At 37.8% G+C, this 21,654-nt stretch overlaps 2 protein-coding genes across 2 annotated transcripts in view; one reads left to right on the top strand and one right to left on the bottom strand.

Moving 5' to 3' along the window:
• Nucleotides 1–548, bottom strand: part of LOC101851122 (porphobilinogen deaminase) — a 46,976-nt gene extending 46,428 nt beyond the window's left edge. Inside the window, exon 1 of the mRNA XM_005097286.3 lies at nucleotides 251–548. Within this exon, the coding sequence (XP_005097343.1) occupies nucleotides 251–298 (48 nt within the window). The 5' untranslated portion in view covers nucleotides 299–548. The remainder of the gene's footprint in view (nucleotides 1–250) is intronic.
• A 2,736-nt stretch (nucleotides 549–3,284) lies between these two features.
• The window catches only part of LOC101850884 (oral-facial-digital syndrome 1 protein homolog), a gene marked incomplete in the record, with an annotated part of 46,882 nt that continues 28,512 nt past the window's right edge, over nucleotides 3,285–21,654 (top strand). The window contains 14 exon segments of the mRNA XM_013081919.2: nucleotides 3,285–3,539; nucleotides 8,395–8,595; nucleotides 10,069–10,137; nucleotides 10,514–10,544; nucleotides 11,220–11,327; nucleotides 12,492–12,634; nucleotides 13,035–13,124; nucleotides 14,491–14,574; nucleotides 15,599–15,705; nucleotides 17,053–17,172; nucleotides 17,586–17,659; nucleotides 18,186–18,277; nucleotides 18,797–18,874; nucleotides 20,021–20,088. Coding sequence (XP_012937373.1) covers nucleotides 3,444–3,539; nucleotides 8,395–8,595; nucleotides 10,069–10,137; nucleotides 10,514–10,544; nucleotides 11,220–11,327; nucleotides 12,492–12,634; nucleotides 13,035–13,124; nucleotides 14,491–14,574; nucleotides 15,599–15,705; nucleotides 17,053–17,172; nucleotides 17,586–17,659; nucleotides 18,186–18,277; nucleotides 18,797–18,874; nucleotides 20,021–20,088 — 1,361 coding nt within the window.

The raw sequence follows: 21,654 nt of genomic DNA, 5'->3' as shown, positions 1-21,654 counted from the left end.
AAAGTAGAACAGATGTAATGAGAAAGTAGATCTAGATCTAGATCTAGATCTAGATCTAGATCTAGTAGAACTAGATTCTAGATCTAGAATCTCAAGTTAAAAATCCAGTCGTTTGAGTTTGAGGAAAGTGGAAAGGCAAAGCAATAAGTAGAAGCAAAGGGCAAAATGTAGCATTATCATTATAATTTACGCAACATTCTACTAAACCTTAGATTTTAACTTTTTATCTTATATTCCAGTGTCGACTTACCTGACTTTTTCGAGTTCCCACTCGTATGATTCTTTGCTCTCCAGACATGTTTGACTATTGTTACTTTGATCTAATTTGACCTACACAACTACAACAAATCAACAGATTTCTCACAAATGTTGATCGTGACAAGTTTGACCCCGAATCTTTTCCCTTTCCGGTCCGGGTGTAACCGAGCACGCTTTGCCAAGTCCAAGGGAACGAAGGAGAAGAACTAGCCTACGAGAAAGCCTAGACCAGCAGGCTGCCTTGTTAGTTTATGTCGATTCTCGTTTCATCCGGGTCGAAAATGGGGCAAAGTTTTTCACTTAACTGGGTGACGAAATTACAGCTCTGTTCCGACAGTAAGCGTTCGTCAAAACTTGTTGCATTTTCTTGAAGGAAAAAATGCACTCAGCTTGAAGAGAGTACCTTTAGGCTTATCACGGAGACATAATAAAGCTTGATTATTTAAAATCACTAGGAAATTATCTTTCTGGTTCTTCACAAATTCTTATATATTGATATCCAAACTTGTAAACAAACTCGTGAGCTTCTACAAGAACTTGCGGAACTCGACGGAGACGGAACTCGAAAACAGGATCACAAAAACTATGGTACACCGTAGGAGCTCAGTTCACAAAACAAAGCTGTTGTTCTTGTTTTGTTTTTTCAGACCGTGTTGAATAATATACAATGTTGGCTAAAACTTTCTTTTTTTTAATTCTTTCCTGCTGTTGACCTTAACACATTTTTATAATTATAAGGGGGTGTGAAAAAAAGCTTTATTAACCAAAGGAAACCAAGATTACGCTGTCGGATGATCATTGCGTGAACATGGACAAAGTAGCTTTCCATGCTGGGGGGAGGGGGAGAGGTGAGAGGGGGGTGGGGGGTAGTTAATATAACTACACATGTACATGTATGTTTTTAAAAGTATGAGTTCCCATAGGTAAATCGATCTACAAACATGTATTTTATTTTAAAGTATGAGTTCCCTTTGATAAACCGATCTCAAAGGGATCGCATTTTGAATCGAGATGCTCTTAATATTATGTCCTGGGTTTGAAACCTGACAGCGACGGAGAGTTTTCTTCTCTAAAATGTTCTCTTTTCACCTCCTTTTCCTGCTCTCTAGCCATGTTCTTTCATTTGCATTCGTATCAATGTTCTGCCCCCCATCCCTCACCCCTTTGCCCCCTCCTCTGAGCTCCTGACTTTTTCTGCACGTTTCTACTGTTTCTCCTTAAGTTGGTTCCTTAAACTGCTGTTATTCAGCCACAGCCCTGATCTTCTGGAAGTTTGCCTAAGAACTAACACAAATCCAATTGATGGTCCAAATTCGATAAGAGTATGCTTGGCCATCACCCGGGCATTTTTCCCAATTGATTCCTTCTAAACTAAAAATGTTTAATGTGTCCCACGCTTTCATATGACGTTATGCAGTTGCGAGGGCAATAAAATAAACATTAAATTAAAATAAATTCATAAAAAGTTAAACCATTTCAACTGCAGCTGAAAGAGAAAGGAGGAGGAGGAAGAGAGAGAGAGAGAGAGAGAGAGAGAGAGAGAGAGAGAGAGAGAGAGAGAGAGAGAGAGAGAGAGAGAGAGTTGGCTGTCTCTCTGAAACTAATTATTGGCGAGATCTTGACACGGGCTTTCGGACTAGATTTGACTGTCATTAGTTGCCCCATTCTTTTAGAGTGCGGAACCAGTTTTTGTTTTTAAAAATTTAGGCATAGATCTAATTAATTAATTGTTTATTTTGTTTTTTGTCTTTTTTTACTAGAAACTGGCTGAAAATTAATGGCAGCAATAAATCTCCTATCCACTGTTTTTTTTTTATTGTGAGTTTTTCAATGGGACATACTCTCACTCTCTCTCTCTCTCTCTCTCTCTCTCTCTCTCTCTCTCTCTCTCTCTCTCTCTCTCTCTCTCTCTCTCTCTCTCTCTCTGTGTGTTTGTGTGTGTATGTGTATGTGTGTGTGTGTGTGTGTGTGTGTGTGTGTGTGTGTGTGTGTGTGTGAACGTTCGTGTGTGTGTGCGTGCGTGCGTGCCCAATTTATGTTAAGTATTCGATGTGCTGTAATGTAATTCCGAGTAAATGTGTGGATGTATGGGCCAAAGGCTTTTCAAATTAATAAATCATTTTGAAATCTAACTCTCTCCGCATTGTGATAACCATGGGTGGTTCGTTAACTGGGAGACCGGTCGAGCCAGTCACTTTTTATCCGCCGGACAGTGGATAGGAGATTTATTGCTGCCATTAATTTTCAGCCAGTTTCTAGTAAATCTTAATTCTTAATATTTATTGTTGACATTTAAAAAGCAACATGTGCTTATTTGAAGGCGCCCCCCAAAAAAGATCTTTGGGGTTCACTGATAAGTGGAATACACTCCAGATTCTCTTTCCTTCGTCTCTGTTTTACCGGTGGCTCGCAACTTTGTTGTCACAGCCTCCAGTCGCGATGAACAACTTTGCGCGAATACTACCGCGTTCGACCTTAATTGCCGGCTATTTTACAAATTGTGTACTGACTCACTGAGCCCAAAGAGAAAGCCTCTAGTTGTCAATTCGGCTTATCATCTGTTTACTTTATTGAAGGATCATCATCCAGTGCAAGATCCGCGACAGACATCGGCGACCATGGTTCTCCATTGAGTCCTCTGCTCGCATGCTCTTAAAAAAGCTACATTTCCTTGATCTTTCCTGTTACCCGCATTTGGTTAGGTTCCCTAGGTAGGTTGCTCAGGGCATACCCCTGCCTCGTTTGCCTTCAGTTTTGCCAGTGAGAGCTAGATGTTCAAAACCCGTATGTCTATTCAGAGATCCCCAAAACTGCATTTGTCGTTTCTTGATTGTTTTTAAAAGTGAGCGCGCGCGTTTGTGTGAGTGAGCGCGCGTGTGTGTTTGGGCGGGGGGAGAGAGAGAGAGAGAGAGAGAGAGAGAGACACTTCACTTACAGACGGCCAACAAGTGGGAGTTTAGAACACGGGAAATAACTCTGAATATAGGAACATGTTTTTAGTTTGTGCTGTAACATTTTCGTTCCGCAATTTGTAAACTTATTGTCATGGACGCTTGACTCGACTTGCCTTATTGTTGGGTCGAGGATGTGTTCTATGTATTAAACAGTTCTTCAAAGTTTCCTGATTTCATGCATTATTGAAAATATCAGATAAAGCTTTCCATTTTCTATGAATTGATATCGCTATGGCCAACCAAAATCCGGAATATCTCACAGCAGAGGAACTGAGAAACCGACTGTACCACAGTCTTAGAAATCGCGGGCTAGTTGATTCCATAAAGGTATGGATGTAAACATATAAATGCATAGAGGTTATATAGATCTAGATCTAGAATCTAGATCTAGATCTAGGATCTAGATCTAGATCTGGAAGTCTGCCACAGCAGTTTTCAGTGAGCATCGTAATTAATTGTATTTACGGTGTATTGTACACGGCTACAGTAGTAGAACTTAGAACTCGAGTCCAAAGTCGCCAAAGAGATTATATTATAATATCTGTAATTTTTGGCGATTTTGTAGTTTCGTTCGTTAAAGTCAAGAGGAGGGGGGTTTCAGGGGCTTGCCCCCCTGACCCAATAAAAATATGGAGGTGGGGGGGTTCAGGGGGGGCATGCCACCTGAATTTTATCCTAATTTGATGTTTTGCAGTTAGGTTGCCTCCCTCCTACTCTTCTTTGTGTAGCCTATTTCAAATAGTATTTGGTCATTAAGACTTCTGGATTTCTTCTCTGGATGTAAAAACAAATGGATCATGGACTTTAACGAACGGAACTACAAGATCACCAAATTTTTATTTATTCGGACTCGAGTCCGAATGGGTTTTATCTATTCGGACTCGGGTCGGAAAAAAAGGTTTGATTTATTTGGACTCAGCTTCTAAGTGAGTTATAATGTGAGTGTAAGGAGGTTACATTATATTAATGTCGTCGGGGGATTTTAGGTAAAACTAGAATTAGAACTAGAATTGCCCACTAGGACTGTGTACTTAACTTACTGTAATTGTGTCAAAAGTCAAAGGACTGCACTCTCATTAGATCTACCCTATGGCACGGTAAGTACACGGTAACCGACAATTCAGGGTCTTTTCACCTCTACTGTAGCATCATCATTACTTCCACCACCTTTTGTCTTTCCACATATAAAATTTCATTTTGTTGTGCGTTATAGATTTTCTGTAATTATTCTTTGTTTTATTACATCGCACAAAACGGACAGCTGTGGTCTCTTCCCAACACCTCTTCCCCCTGCAAGCTGAGAGTGCGAGATCGCTACGTGCAATCTCATTTGTCGACAAATAAATTAACTTTGCCCCCGGCAAGGTCAGCTCAACTTAATCGTTCTGTTCATACTAATGATGTAAGGAGGGCCAGTTTTGATAGATCTAGATCTAGTAACAGGATAATAAAGCTCACGTCTCGACTGTTATCATTATAATTGAAAAAAAGTTCATACATGCCGGAAATATTTAGGAACAAAGGTTGGAAGTCGGAACGGACGTCATGCTGGACTCAATTCTGAGTCCGAATATAATTTTTCTCTATTCAAATAGTTTGTCAATGTTATTAAATTCGCAGTGGCTACGTTCACGGCACCCTGAACGTAGTTGGCAGGTAACGTTCACGGCGCCATGAATGCAGTTTCCAGGCGCTGTTGAGGCTACGTTCACTCAAGCTTCGTGTAGACGGAGTGTCCACTGTCGGTTTAAGTAAGCCGGTTTTAGTCAGTGACGACAGTGACGTATATTTAATTTTGGCAGGTGATAATAATATATACAAGTGTAAACAAATGTTCCAGCGCTCTCGAGTTGAAAGCATGCAATTTTGTCTGCTGGCAGTGTGTGCGTGTGTTTGTGTGTGTGTGTGTGTGAGAGAGAAAGAGACAGAAAGAGAAAAAGGGAGAGAGAGAGAAAGCGGTAGGGGGAGAAAGAGGAAGGGAGAGACAGAGGAAAAAAGAGAGAGGGGGGAGGGGGAAGAGAAAGAGAAAAGGAAAGAGAAAGGATGGAGAGAGAGAGAGGATGTTTGTTATTAGTATAAGAGAATAATTGATTCCCGTCATTTTCTGTCTGCGTCGGTTCTCAGACTGACCCGGTGCAATACAGTCATTATTGTAACATATTTTATGACCAGTCCCGTCTTCTGAATCCCACCTTCTGTTTCCCATCTCTCACCTCTTGTTTCCCATGTACCGTTTCCAATTTTCGTTATCCCATATATCCGGACCGTAATTCTGTAAGGGCGCTTCGTTTTCCTTCATCTCATGGGATGAAACACTTGAAGCTGGCCAAAACTTAATATTTAATATATAATGCATCACTGTCATCACTAACTAAAACCGGCTGACTAAAACCGGCAGTGGACACTCCCCCTAAACGAAGCTTTAGTGCCTTGAACGTAGCCTCAACAGCGCCTGCAAACTGCATTCAGGGCGCCGTGAACCTAGCCACTGCGTATTAAATTATAGATCTAATATCTTTTGTGAATAGAGAAATCTCAACAATAGCCTAATACTCTCTATTTTATAGACATGAAGCTAGCTGCTCTGAGCACCTAGCACACCTCTGTGATTGGCCCAAATATAGATGATGTATTTCCACCATCTATTTTTGTAGTCTTCCAGGGCGTCCCTCGCCAATTTACAAGATCTCACCGTGGTGGGCCCGCTTTGCGGCTTAACGCGTGATGGGCTACGCCACTAGGTTTCATCACCGATTGCTTGGACTGTGTGTACATATATGTGTGTGTGTTTGTGTGCGCTTGTGTATGTGCGTGTGTGTGTGTATACACGCTTGTGTGTGTGTGTGTGTGGGCGCTTGCGTTTGTGTGTGTGTGTGTACAACTTTTAGGAGAAGGTTAATTTATGGAACGAAAATTGCTGAGATTGTTTATAAAAGATAACACAAAAAACCCCCAAAAAACAAACAACAAACATGGCAAGATCTAGTGAACAGTAAATTTAATGGCGAGGGAAACCCAAGCGTCTTGGGGGAAACCCCGGAAGACGACAAATATAGATGTCGGAAATACGTCATCTATATTTTGGCCAGTTCCAGAGATGTGCTAGGTGCTCGCTGCAGTTTCATAAGATGTATTCTATAGTACAGCCTTTAATTTTGTAAATTATAGTACAGTAGCCAATCGACTAGGCCCTATAATACTAGATGTATCTTATGTGAATGTGATGGTCAGTAGCCTAATGTGGAGGATTGTTCAAAATTATAACTCACTCTCACTGTCTTATTTTGGCATTCTCCGGTTTTGGCCTCACGAGTACTGTTGGATATCGATGTAACTGACTTAAATATTCGGTATCGATGTTCTATCCGAGAGATGCATTGTTATTTTACAATACAAAATGCATACCCCCTTGAATTTAACCGTAATTTGATTTTTTGCAATTAGGTTTGATATCTCTCCATATCGGCACACACGTCGAAAAGTAATCACTGTTAAAACCAGCAGTAATCGTCCGTGGAGCCAAAACCCACAGTCCATTGTTTCTTTAGGGCCAAAACCGGATTATACATTCCCTTATTTTTAGATTCATTTGCTCTCAATGTTAAGAAAAAACACTGAAAATCTTGTGCTGTTTTTAAAATAAAATTCTGATTTACTTTTTTGAATCCTTTCTTGTATGAGGTTTTATATCTCTACATATTATGTTTGTGAAAGTCTGTCAACTCGGTGCCTAAAACTTCCGAACCACTTGACTTTCGAATTTGACAAAATTAATGGTGGCTCAGAATCATTTAAAGGGTGCACAGTTTTACTGAGGAGCCTGAAGTCACTGTAGTTAGATTTTCAGTTTTTTATTAGTTTCGTTTAGATCTAATCTTGAGAAAGTTTGTCTTCTAAGACGCCATTGTAAACAAGTGAGGTTTCCGTTCAATAGCCGTGCGCTCTGGTTCCATACCTTTGAATTTCTGGAGTGTACAACCACGAAAGCGGAATAGAGAATCAATCTAGATTCTATACGTCTATTATATTTGGCAACTTGGAAACACATGTGTCACTTTTCTCTCAAGATTTATAGCTCCATTCCGGTAGAGTGTAAATGTACAGTAGGCCAATGACTTTCATTTGATGTTAATGCACCGATCATTCCTTTCGTCAAAAGGAGGCCCAGCTAGTATATTATATTTTTGTGAAAGTTCCTCACTTTGGTCGCCTAATACTTCCGAACCACTTAACTTTCGAATTTGAAAAAATTAACGGTGGTTCAGAATCATTTAAAGGGTGCACAGTTATATTAAGAATCTGAAGTCACTACCTGTACTTTATAATTTTCAGTTTTTCGTTTGTTTCGTTTAGATCTAATCTTGGGAAAGTCCCTCTTCAAAGACGCCATTGTAAATAAGATAGGCTTCCGTTCACCAGCAGTGTGCACTAATCCCACAATGACTTGACAGATCGATTCCTTTGAGTCTATTCATTGAACGAGGTACCCAGGTTATTATATATATTGCAAAAGAGTTTGGTTACTTTATAATTGTGACTATTATAGCATACACTTTTTTGTCTAATGAATACAGCTTTGAGGTCAGGAGGAGGATGTGGAAATGGGGGGGGGGGGGTGTCTTGTCCCCCAACAGAAAAACTACTTGTCCCTGAAGAAAGTGAATAGACTTCACACTGTTAAAAACAGTGCTCTACGTTTAGTTTTACTAGCAATACCACACGCCCTGCCGCGGCTGTGCAAAAACATGATGTTCTTGCCGCAGCCAGGGCTAGCCCTAGGAACATGCTAATGCAGTTTTTAGCCCAATGTATTGCACATCCATACTTTCAGGAGAAATAGGGGTATTCGCTGAAAATTTTTTTTCCCGATGTCTTCAGTGACAGTCGAGTTTTCATCAAAGCAAGAGGATCGGCGGGTAATGCGTCCAAAACCTGCTGATATGCTTCGTAATTAGACCTTCCTCTTTCAGAGAGACTGCAAAACATTTAGATATTACCCAAATGTTCCAAATTTTGCAGCCAATGAAAAGAGAGACTCATTTGTCATGCTCATAGGAAGATGAATTCTACCTTCCTTTAAATCTTAAAGTATGTGAATTCTTCTAAAAACTGACTCAAAGTTCGGCGCCTCGAGAATCATTCATAATGGGTACAACTTTCTTTAAAATTTCTTTGCTTTCAGTCTCAACTTCGAAACAGCCTGGTCACTGAACTCCAACAAAGTGTGCGGGGCCCTTTGACCTTGAAAGATCTGAAAGTACCGGATGGAGGCACCCTTCTCCACAGAGCATCCAACAGTCTCGTTGCGAATCATTTACGAGCATGCCAATATGAGTACAGCCTTAGTGTCTTCCTTCCTGAGTGTGGACTTAACCAAGATAAGGTTTGTTTGTGACTAACTAATAATGATAAAAACAAATGATAGGGATATGATTGCATTAGTGATGTGCTGTGCTGGAGGTGTCATCTCAGACTCAGAGGTTGATGTGTGGTGACCCTCCATCCTTCACGGTGGCGAGCTGCCTCTGCAAATTCTGCTGTGCCCAGGCCAGTCCATGTTTTAATGTTGTCCATCCATGTTACTCTTTGTCTTCCCTTGGCTCTCCTGCCCCACATCCTTCCTTCAAATTCAAGCACCTCTTTCACAATGGTCTGGTGTCGTTTTAAGTGACCAAAGTGTTGTATATTTCATTAAGCAGGGTTTATCTTTTGTGAAAAATTTGACACCCCTCATTGTTTTTTTTTGCTTTCCAGCTAACGAGAAAAATTTTCACTCATGTTGACTAGCAGGACTTTATCATTTGTGTATCTCAGGTTATTGATGTTGTGGCTCCCAATATTGACTCCTTGTAGATCTTGAGATTCTCTAAAATTGAACTCTGTATGGATGTTAAAAAGATAAGGAGAGAGAATACAACCTTGTCTTGCTCCTCGATGGATTTCAAACTCATTTTATTCTGATAGTTCTTAACTCATTTGATTGCTGCATTCTGCTGCCAGAAGAGATTTCCTATGATTCTGATATTTTTTAGCGATGAGGGTAATAATAATAATGGTAACTATTTATAATAATAATTGTAATAAGAGGAATTATAACAATAATAATGATCTTATAAAAATGATAATTATTATAATATAGTATAGGCTAAATTGTCTAAGAAGGCCACTATTGTCAAGGAGAGAAGAGGCTGCTTTAGAGAGGTGGCTGTCTTACACAGTGCCATTATAGAGTTAAAGATATGCGAATGAGAAAATGGAAACTGGCAGTTTGTCCAGATGACTGTCTAGGTGGTATTAGAGCAGGTTCGGCTGCATTAACTATGATATTGATAATCATGATAATCTCTGGAAGATGACCCCTAGCTTTCTTGCCACTTAACATCGGTATCAGATGTAAATGCTGAAACATGGATCGGATATGACATACATTGTAAATTGGTATCAGACCTGGTAAACCATTGTTCAGATATTGAGACAGATGCATACAATACATCCTTCTACAAATCTGCACAGGCAGATATAAAATTAAAAAATTAAATGCTTTTAAAAATGAGATGAAAAGGACAGCTTGAATTGACTTTTTCTTTACATTATAATATATTTTTCATATAAAAATGCTCAATTAATTTGATTTTAATATAGAGTGAATGTAACAGTAGAGAATATATGGGTTTGGGCTTCTGGATTTTTTGGGTACAAAATGTAACGCAGAGTTAAAGGTTATGAATTTGTTTTTAATGTAATCAATTTTAATATGTACATACTTGTAAAAACTGAAAGAATGTTTTTATTTTTTATAGCAGTGAGCCGGTACTTTTCTGAGGTCGTAATCATTAAACATTATTTTTGTTTTCAGAAATTTGAAACCCAAGACCTGGTCAAACTACTTAACATAAGCCCCCATTCACGACTTTATCAGAGACTGGTAAGTTTCCTTGTGTGATGTAAAAATGTATAACTATAACGAGTCTGTAACATGAATAGTATTACTGAGTGTCAGACATATATCTGAAGAGTAATGTGTATTTGTGCTTGTCATAGGTGCTGTTATGCTGTATTCTAAAAATACCACTTGAAAAAATAGAAGAATTATGTTGAAATTATATTAATAGCTGTCTTCTTTCTGCTTTTCTGCTGTCAGATTAGATTGAAATGTGCTACGTTGCATTCGATAGAAAATTTATTGGATTAATAAGATGAATGAAGCCATTTGAATAAGTGCAGTAAGTTTCAGCTGCAGTACTTAGTTACTGCTATAAAATTATTGTACTTACAATTTATTATTTTTCTTTTTTCCGTAGAGTGCCCAGTCACAACAGGACAGTAAGAAAGGTAAGTTTCAAACTTATTTACAAAGTTGAAGTATTCTTTTTTAGGAAGTGTTGTATATTTTAGAATTGTGTGTAGATGTGATGTATGATTCTCTGCTACTGATTTCACACGCTGGTGACAGATGAAATGATTTGGATTGAAATTTCATTTGATTCCAATGTGTGATTGTTCAAAGTATTTAAAAATCCACATAATCCACTCTTTGTTTCAGGATATATGTCATTTTTGGGGGAGGGGGCAGGCGGGAGGTATGTGTAGTATTCAAATGGATGGTAAACTTGATTGCATAAGAATCACAATATCAAGGAATGTGTCAATGGGCAATTGCTGTGGGAGTTATGGTCACAAATATCTGCTTTGGGTAAGGCATGTTAACCTCAGTTGTAAAACTGGTATATTGCAGTGACCAGCAATGTCATGCTACTTTTCAAATTGATTATTGTATTATGTGTTGGTTGATGTGCATGTTACTGTAAATCAAGAAGTGTCTTGGCCAGAACCAAAAATCTTTTATCGTTTCCTTTTTCTTTTGTTGAACTACAGTAAAATACCCCTTGTTTTTTCTCTTTGTAGAAGGTTGAGTAAAAATGTTGAAGAAATCGACTTCCTGGTTTCGGCCATTTGTTCTTTGATGGGAAAAAAAGTAATCTGAATTACTTTATTTTTCTTCCGCAGGTTTTCTGTGGCAGCTGTTGACTGAAGTGTCAGCTCTCCATGCAAACTCTTCTAGCAATGTTGGCTGCCAGACAGATCTCATCAAAGTGGGACCAATCACATCTCTGGGTTAGTAAAGACTTGGCAAACTACATGTGGAGACAGTCAAGTTGTTTTCCAATGGATTTTTATTTGCATTGGTTTGGGTGGGGGGGGGGAGGAGTTGCATTCTGGCCAATAGGTCAAGCTGCAAGTGTAAATGCTGAAATATGGATATGGGTAAAAGTATTTAAGCCTTTTAAGCTTAAAAATAGGTTGTTGTGCAAAATTTTCACCCCTCATCAAATACCCAAGATTCCTCCTTGAATAATTTGCTCAAACAAATTGAATTTGTTTTTCCCAGATACTTGCAGTGTGAAAGAAATAGACTACAGACTAGGAATCTTTTTGAAAAAAATTCTATTAACAAATATTTTGACTGCTGTGAATATATGTATGTCTTTGCTAAATATTTCTGAAGAATTGTCTAGTTTCCGAAATTTTATTGCTTCTACAACCAAAGTATTTATTAGTTTAGCTTCTAATTAACCCTTTCGTTCCCAGGGGGTGTACGTTCCTACTGTCAGCACTGATTTTCAGCTGAGCTCGTTACCCAGGACAGCAACCTAATATCTCAGTGTCAATGGACACGCGATCTAGATCTAGCGCTCTTGTGACATATTTCAGACACCGGGTCTTTGATCATGTCACTTTTCTTATATCCCATTTCCTCAAGTCAAATGTGAATTTATTCGCCTTTTTAAAGTCATTTCGATATTTGTGTTTTACGAGAGCACATAGCCGCCGGCAGGCCTAGATCTACGTTTATCGATTGCTTGCAAGCCTAGTAGTACAGAAATACAAGCAAATTTGGTACCGATGTGCGTGTCTTTTTTCCATAATACGAATCTACGCAGTGCTTGTGGCTATAACTCCGTACAGAAGAATTAGAGCCAGGTTATTAGCGTGATGTACCTGTAACCTCGTATAGGCAACCAAGAGCGGCAAATTTTGCCAACTTCCGAGACGTACATGGTAGGGCACAGAGCTAAAAATTACGCATTTTCATGATGTATTAGGTACGTCATAAGGTAACGAAGGGGTTACCTGAAAGCATTATGTTTGCTTGTTTTTGTTTTTTCCTTGAAAGACTTCATCTTTGTTATTTCTTTTAGTATTATGACTTTTTTTTCCCTTTACAATATAATCATTTATATTGTTCATTGCAAATGAGCTTCATGTTTTGTTTTTAAGATGAAAAGCTTACTGATGTTGATGAGCTGTTCTCATCTCGGCGGGAGGATTTCATGCGCACGGGTCGTGCTGGAGCAGAAGAACGTTTGCTTAGCTTTCAGAGGCAGCTGGAGGACAGATATAATACCCAACTCAAGTTGGAGGTGAGACAGCCTGCAGACAGCCTAGTAATATTTTGTTGTTGTGATAAAAGATCAGAAAAGGAACTGGAGTGAAGCCTAAAGATGAAGAAAATGGTGGTAGAAAGAAAATTTTGGACTACAGCCCTTTTTTGTTTTGAGGTCATGACATAGACTCTCTGCCATTCTGTCCTGCATAGCTGTTATAGATGTATTTGCTGCCCTTTTTGACAAAAATTGTTGTGATGGACAAAATGGAACCAGTCAAACGACTAATCAAGACCAAAAAAAAGTAAGAAAACAGATAACTGTGACTACTTTCTTTTTCCCGGTGTAGTCTTCAAATGTATATATAATGTATTGAAGTGGATGGGATTTTTGTGCAGTGTTTTTGATTTCACAGCATTCTGTTGTTTTCTCGCAGCTTGCCAGGATGAGGGATGCAGAGATTGCTTCTATCAAAACAGAGGAGAAGGAAAATGGCAGAAAGGCTTTGGAACAAGCCAGAAGAGAGGTGATAGGCTTTTGCTGAAGTACTTTTGTTTGTTCAGTGGAAGACTCCATTATAAGTCACTTTTCAAATGGTTTGTTGTTGAGTCTTACACTAAGCAGTCGATTTGATAATAATAATCTTTTATTTTGGAGGTCTGACCACATTTCTTTTTCACTTGCTGATGAGACCGTGGCGTCCCTAATGTGCAGGATTTTTTGTCTTTTTCGTATCTAATGTTTTTTCAGTACAATCGAGCCTGCTCTAAAATCCACCTTTACAAGACAATCTCCTGTACAAGCAGCCACTTTCCATTTCCTCCTTTGTGTTTTTTTTACATTATAATGACACTGTAAAACAACCACTTACCTAACATGGCCACTTTTCCCCTTAACAATGGCAGGCTGTCTTAGACAATTTTTGACTGAATCTGTGTTGGGCTCCGAGACAAGTGATGGAAAGGTGCAGAATGTTATGTTCAGACATTGTTGACAATCAAAACTTGAAAATGAGGTTTTAAGAAAAGTGGAAAGATAAGACATTTCTGTATTTTAGTTTACATTTCTTTTGAAACATGTATATAAGTCTGTTTAGTAAATGTTCACCATGTGTCTATTTTTGTCCGAACCACCGACATTTGAAATGATCTTGAAAAATGAGTTGCTCAGTGAAGGTTAAAAAAAAATTGTGGATACTTTATTCTTGTATGGCCTTTTTTCATAGTTGTGATATTTTTTGGATGGCTTTTTGTTTGATAAATATATATGTAGTGTTTACATCTATAGTTCCTTTTGATTTAGTAACATTAAAGATTATGTAAATTTGATTTATATTTACATTTCTTTTTGATCTTGAAACATTAAAGATATGCATATTTTACAAATTTTATCTTCTCAATCGAATTAGAAAACGTACAGAAATGAATTTTCTTGAATAAAATAAGAAGTCTCAACTTCTTATTTGGATTATACATTTTGATCCTAAACGCAACAACATTAAGCCGATATTTTTTTAATGAATTGGAAAGCAGTTTATTTCACTGCTATTGGAGCTTCAATGAAGTTTGGGAATAGATGCAGAAAACTTATCTTTGTATTTCAGTACAGCACGAGGGCTTAGGTGTAAATTAAAGCCAAACAGTACAAGCTATAGACTTAGTTATTTTTCAGAGGGGTTATATCTAGTATGAGAAAATCAAGAAAATGGGGAAAATTGAAATTTTAAAGTCGTCTTTTGTCTATTTTTCTTTTATATGTTTTGCTTCTGTTGGATGATGGCACGAAAGAGTTCTAAACATAGTTTTCCTCTTGCATAGCATGTGCCACCTGGATAGTTCGTAAATCTAATTTGTTTTGTTCTAATAAGTAGTTATGTGAACATTTCTTTTCAGCTGGAAAGGGTTTATAAAGACAAGCATGATGTATTGGTGCAGCGAGAGAGGAACGCAATGGAAAGACTTCAACAGCAGACAGATGTAAGTGGAGGGATTTTTTGTTTCCCTTTGTTTTGTCCTTTTCTGTTTAAGATGAGATGAGATAAGATAGGACAAAGATAATCTTTATTGTCCACATGCTGACACATTGGTTTGGTGTTTTATCACACGCGCTCGCACACACTCGCTCGCACACACTCACACGCACACGCTCACATGCACACGCACACTGGAACTGATTTATGGGTGGATATATATGTTAATTTATGCAATGAGTTATTCTTTTATGTCATTTAAGTGAAGAAAATGTTGAAGAGAAAAAACACTAACTTACAGTACAGCAGTAAAGTGCAATGTTTTGCTTTGAATTGTGGCCTGGGTAAAATAATGGAATGACTGTTGTGTTTGTTACTATTTGGTCTTAGATTTATATCCCGTCTGGTCTAACATTGCGTTCTTGGGAAAGACTCCTTTGTCAAATTCCTCTCAGTTCATTTAGGTGAGAACGGGTAAGACAATGAAAGCTTTTGTCAGCACTTTGGTGTTTGACTGATTGTAAGATGGCAGCTTATCTGATTTTCTCATGAAGCTCTAAGCCTTTTGGAATGTTAATTTGTTTTCGGGTCTGTTTAGGTAATGACACACTGTTCTGTTAATGGCAAAAGGGACAATTTCACGTACTCTATATAATATGAGTTGTTTATCATTATTATAAGCATATCAGAATGGTTACTAGCTTCGTTGTGATTGAGGTTTTAATTCTTATCATTTCATTTTCATTGTTATTATGTATCATCATCATCATCATCATCATTATTCTATTATCATTATTATTGTTGTTGTTGTTGTTGTTGTTGTTGTTGTTATTATTATTGTTGTTGTTATTGTTATTATTATTATTATTATCTTTATCATTATCATCATCATCATTATTTTATCTTTATTATTTTTGTGGTTACATTATGATTATTTTTGTCTTGGGAAGAATGGTAAAGTAAATGGAGTAATGTATTCTGTGATTCTTGTAAAAGATAAATGAGGTAAGTTTTCGTGCGATATGTTACAGTTGCAAGACAGAGAAACTTATGCTCAGCGCCAGTCCATCCTAGAGGAGATTGAAGCCGTGAGACAGAGGGAGGCCGAAGTGAAGAGAGAAGCCGAGGTGAACAAAAGGTATCATGAATCCGTGCTGTTCTTGGTTTCTTTATGCTTTAAAAGTGGGTTTTTTTTCCTCGCAAATATTCCTTTATGAACAGTCAATACATATGTGTGCAGTTGATTATTATCAGATCAAAAGGTCTGTTCTGTAGCTAAGTATTCTTACAAACCTGAATGATGAGAAGTGATGTCATCTCATGCCCCGACCACACTGCACTATATTTAACAACAGAGTTATTTGCATTGTAGCTACCTTGTTTATGTTGTTATGATGACCAACAGATTAGTCGAAGACTTTTTTTTGGTGAGTGTTTTATGGTGCTCGCAACTGAATAAGGTCATGTGAGCGCGCGGGACACATTAAATATTTTCAGTTGGTAAGAAATTTTGAATTTTGCCCGGATGATGGTTGAAGCCTTCTGTTATTGATTTTTAACCATCAAGGGACCTTTAATGTGCGCAACTTGCACATGGGACCTCCGAGATTCTCCACCTTTATCCGAGAAAGCTAGGTGTTAGATCTTACCTACCATAAGGTCAGGGGTGTGGCTGACAGACAGCAGTAAGAAGGAGCCAAGGAGTAGCAGTAGAAAAACGGCAAAGGCTGAGACTTGAGGACCAAAAAAGGTTTACAATAAACATAAACACATAACTTACCTCAACATATGATTGTTATTCATTCATGGAGTAAATAAACATTGTTGAGCTTTTTTATTGACAAAGAAGATATGAGGTGTTTGATGGTTATCTGATGTTTCTCGTAATTGCTTCATTTCACTCTCTTTTAACTTGGAGTAGATACTGATTAATACTCTGAAATAAATAGCCTTTAGTCAGTGGCTTTGACATTTGTGTGACACCAAAATCTCCAAAGACAAAATTTTCTTCTTGGTGTTCTATAAAAGTACATTTGTGTTTCATTTTATTATTTCTTATTGGTATATGAAGGAAAGAGCTCAGATTTCTTTAGGGTGCTCAGTCAACTTACTTTTGAACTCCCCACCTGGTTTCTCTTTTTCTTCTTCTTTTTTCCCATTTTTTTTGCTTGCTCTTTTTCTTTTTTTACTCCCCTGAGAAACATAAAAAGTTGCACTACGGACTGGTTTGCATCTGAAAACTTATTCATGGGACAGATCTCAGACAGCTTTGATGTTCTGATGAGTTATGCAGAACTTATGAACAGTTATAAGATAAGCTTAATGACCCAGTCTTTCTTATTTACTGTTAATTGGTGTATAACTGGTTTTCACAAAAGAGACAAGATCTCTTAAAGAAAAAATTTTCCCTTGCTGTTCTGTAAAAGTGCATTTTTATTTCATTTTATTATTTCTTTAAATTGATGTTTATAACTGGTACCCACAGAGAGAAGAAAGTCTCGGAAGATCGTGTGAAAGATAAGGAAGGAGACCTCAGACGCAGAGAACTTGAGATCAATCAGAAGGAAACTGCATTTGAGCAGCGGCTGCAAAACGAGATGGCTCAGTAAGTAATCGGTATTATCTTATTGTTTCAGTGACCTGGAATGCTCAAGCCTTGAAGTCTAAAAAGCATTCAATGTCATCAATTCTTAATATAAATTTTTTACTTAATGTATTGGCCAATGACAGGTCTTTGGTCCATGTTTCCTTCTTTCTCTCTCTGTTGTGTCAGTTCTGGAACAGATACTTGTCGATTGTGGCTCCCCACTCGTCCTATATTTGGTCATCCTCTGGAAAATTTCAGTATCCTGATAATTTCCAGTTGCCCTAGAATTTAGAGTTTTAAAAATGTTGCTCCTGACTTGACGATACCTCTTTTATCGTTAATCTTCCCGGTTGGGGCAAAATATTCATAATCTTGATGATGGCAAATGTGTCTGAAGAATGGCATATGTCTCTTTCTTATTGTTTATATAGGTTCAAGCTAGATCAACAAGCGAGATATATTGAGAGAATACAGAATGTAGAAGTCCGAGAAGCCAAGGTCAAAGGTGAGTATGTTTTTCTTTATTTGTGTGTATGGAGTTATTGGTTTCCTCATGTGTATTCGCCTTTGGGTTTTTTTTTCTGGAAACTTTTTGCCCCTTTGAATTTAAAACAGGTTATTTCCAAGGTAAGGCTTACCGTATTTTGTCATGTCCGTGGATTAAGAATGAACTTTTCAAGAGTGGTTGGAGAGTGCCGCTGGTAGGTCTTACCTCTTTTTCTTTCCACTTTTGTTTGTGTCTGCATGTTTTGCTTCTTCCCTGTGCAAAATGACAGTTGCTGTGTCAATGTGCTTCTCTTTCATGAAACTCAAACTGAAAACTCAAAGAAACTTTTCTGGAAAGGAAGAGAACAGTTTTTTTTTCCTTTCATATTTAAATCTAGAACTCATGGGATAAAAGCTTAATCTCATTTAGCTGATGTAACATTTGAAATGCCCTTGATACTTTTATTATATTGTTTCTTGTTGTCAGATAAGTTAGGAATTATCCATTGATTCTTTTTTTTTTAAATTCTTTTTTTTTTTTTCAGAGGAAGAGAGAATTGTGTCTGAAGACAAGTCTCGCTTGCAACTTGTGAAAGATGAGTTGAGAGACAAAACTCACAGGGTCAATGAATTAGAGGTCAGTTGTTGCTCTCAGTGGTGTTCTATGAGAATCGGTTGAAAGTTGTCATATCTAAAATTTGTGCTTGGAATAAATACCTTGTACTTATCAATTGTATCTTTTGATCGGGCTCCTTTAGTGGTTGTCAGCTTAGTGAGCAAATAAGTGAGTTCACTGTTTTGATGTTTTCCTTTAGATCTGTGTTCTGTATTGTCTCCAGTGGCCAAGTGATTAGTGAGCTTAGACTCATAATAATGTCAAGTAAAGTAAATGATGGTGACTAGACTTTTAGGTGGATGGTCATTGGGTGTCTGTTCTCTCATGAGACAAGATAACCCATGCTAAAAAACAGAGCAATGGTGTCTTGATTGTCTGTATCAGTGTGATATTGTTATATAGAATGGATAAAATATTGTACTATGTATTAATGGGTGTATTCCAAATTAAACCAAGTTACCCCAGGGAGGTAAATGAAATGGAATTTTATTTTATTTTTTAAAATTTATTATTTTTATTCATTTTGATTTTGTTCTGCAGACCCTGTTGTCGGAGTCCAAGTATAGCGAAGTCAATGCCAACAAGAACAATGAGTACCTCAATGCCAAGCTCAGGGATGTAAGTGGAAAGAAAGCCCTTACTTCGCTTTCATGTCATTCCTTATTTTTATGTAGCTTAGACAAAAGTGAAAACTTCATCGGGTTGTTGTGTATTGCAAACCTCCCCGTAACATGGCTACCTCAAGGTACTATTCTGCCATAAGCTGACAAAGCGCCTTTTTTTCATTTTGGCGCCAAAAATTTTATTTGCTAAATTGAAAGCCTGATCAGTTACTCTACTTGTATGAAAAAATCAAAGTGAAACTGTGACTAGTTTTTGAATAAGCTAGAATTCAAATTTCGGAAGCACTATTTTTCAGTGGTTACGCTGACAAAAAGCCTTTTTTTCTTGAAACTGCTGTGAATAAACAAAGGGCGTTTTGTCAGCTTACGGCAGGATTGCTTTTAGATGTGTTGAGTGAAGTTAAAGCCTAGATATGGGCAGTAAAAGTTGAGATCGGTTATGGGGAGTCAGTTTGAGGGTGAGGATTAGGGGTTGCACAGACCATGAGCTTTTTTGTGGAGCCTGTCCTAACTGGCGGGTGGTTGGCGGGTGCTTGGGTGTGGTTTACTCCTTCATTCCTATAAAACATTGATCGTCCTTGTCTCTCCTCCTTCTTTTCTTTGTTTGTTACTCTTTAGAAATACTTCTAGTCTTCGGCACATATATGACCAATTTGTGTTGCAAGTGCCTTGGGATGATTAGTAAAAGCAAAGCCTGAGCTGCTTGATGTTGCATTGCTGTGTATAATTCCAGTTGAAAATGTATTGAAATGATTTAGAGTGCATGAAAGTTTTATATTGTGGTGTCAATAGTCCAATGGTAAGGCTGCCGTACATACGACAGGGTTTGAACTCTAAATCTGGGCTTGATGCTGTGTCCCTGCGAAAAACAGATTGCACAGATGTTTCTTGCTTGACCCAGCTGAGAAAAAAGTGAAAGAAATTGTCAGTATGTTAGTGTTTGAGCACTTGTAAAATGGCAGCTTACACCGAATTTTCCCAAAGTGCTGAGAATGATTTGTAATGAAGAAAAGGTTTGTTGGGGCGTATTAATGATAAATCATAAAATGCATACAGTGTATTTTGTAGTTCAGATTGAGATTTCCACAATAAAATTTTTTTTCAGTAATTGCATGTCAGCCATTTTGTTTTGTCTTTTCAGATGTCTGACTACAAAACGCTGAAGGAACAAGTTGTGATGTACAAAAATGAACTCGAAACTTTACGAACGTAAGAAACCAAGCTTTTTTATTTTGCCATTTTTCTAAATGCCCAATAGACATCTGGTTCTCAACACCTTTTGTGATGTTTTGCTGTTTGAGAGTCAGATGCTAAGTTTGAGGCGTTGTCTCTTGAATAATCCTGCTGTGTTTATGGCGACTTTAAATATGTACCAGACTCCAAACTCACTGAAGTTATTGTTGTTATTAGAAATGTTTGATTAAGGCGTGGGCAGGTGAAAATAATGCGTTATATTTATTAGAAAGTTTTTATTTTGGTCCTAATTGTTTTATTAGCTTTGATTTCCCCATAAAAAAAGAGCACAACTTACAGTGACAAGTGTATTTACTCTTTGCTGATGGATGTTGTTGTTGTTGTTGTTGTTATCGATCCAGCAACAGCTGGGCTCTCGCCCTTCTGTCCAATGCCATGTAGTGATAAGTGCAGGTCTGCTGCAGTTGCTGTAATGTTCCATAGAGTGTGTTGTCTATGTTAGGTCTCGGAGGGAGAAGGGTATTTGCTGATGGATAAAGAAAAATACTGTAAGAAGAATAGGCTCATATGCTTGTATTATAAAAACATGTGCAGGTATTACAGTAAAAGACTTGCATATGAAATAATTGGAAGGATATACGAACAATAATAAAATCATCACCTAGAAGTAGCCCTGATGTGATGTTTTGGCACACATCTATCTAATGTTTGGGATTCAGATGACAATTTATTTCCAAATTTTGGTCATTCGATTGGATGAGTTGGGAAGGATTGTGTCGTGCCTCTCAGGACAGCCTAAGGGGATCTTGCATAGGCACAAAACAAAGAACTAAAGTAACACCCAGATTAATCCATATCATAATCCTCAATATTCAATCGTCACCATCATCATCATCATCATCATCATCATCATCATCATCATCATCATCATTTCATCGTCGTCATCATCATCATCATCATCATCATCATCATCATCATCATCATCATCATCATCATCATCATCATCATCATCAGTGTAAATCGCCAAGTATATAATTATTTGTTAAAACCCTAAAAACCTAGTGTCTCTTTTTGATATTCTGAACAATAACATATCAATATTCAGCACCAAATTAGGACACAGGATTTTTAAAAAAAGGATATATGGGGTCTGGGCTGAGACTAAATGGGGTAGATCTGTGATTATGACAGAAGGACGCAGTGTCTTTCCTCAATGCTTACGCACCCATGTAACACTGGCGATAATGCATGATGGTTTATAGAAATAGGCTATTTTTCACACTTTTTTTTGTTTGCACTTCACTATTGTGGCTTAAATGAAATTAAAATGACACAGATGGCTGTGAAAATGCCCCTAAGAAAATTGTTGAGATTGTTAACAAAGGAACCAGACTAAATGATGGAAAAATTGTTGAAGGTTGTTCTTGAAAGTATTTTACCCTGTGCGTGTCGCAACACTGAAAAAAACCCCAAACAACACCCCCACCCCCCCCCCCACCCCCCTACAGTGTGTTTTACAAAGCGGCAGGCAGGCTGAGTTCAAGCTCAACAGCATGTTGAAGTAAAATAGTCGTGATATAG

Source organism: Aplysia californica, unplaced genomic scaffold (genome assembly GCF_000002075.1).
Source record: "Aplysia californica isolate F4 #8 unplaced genomic scaffold, AplCal3.0 scaffold00151, whole genome shotgun sequence".
Classification (NCBI taxonomy): Eukaryota; Metazoa; Mollusca; class Gastropoda; order Aplysiida; family Aplysiidae; genus Aplysia; species Aplysia californica.
Note: the sequence above shows the minus strand (reverse complement) of the source record. Positions and strands in the feature narration are given on the sequence as shown.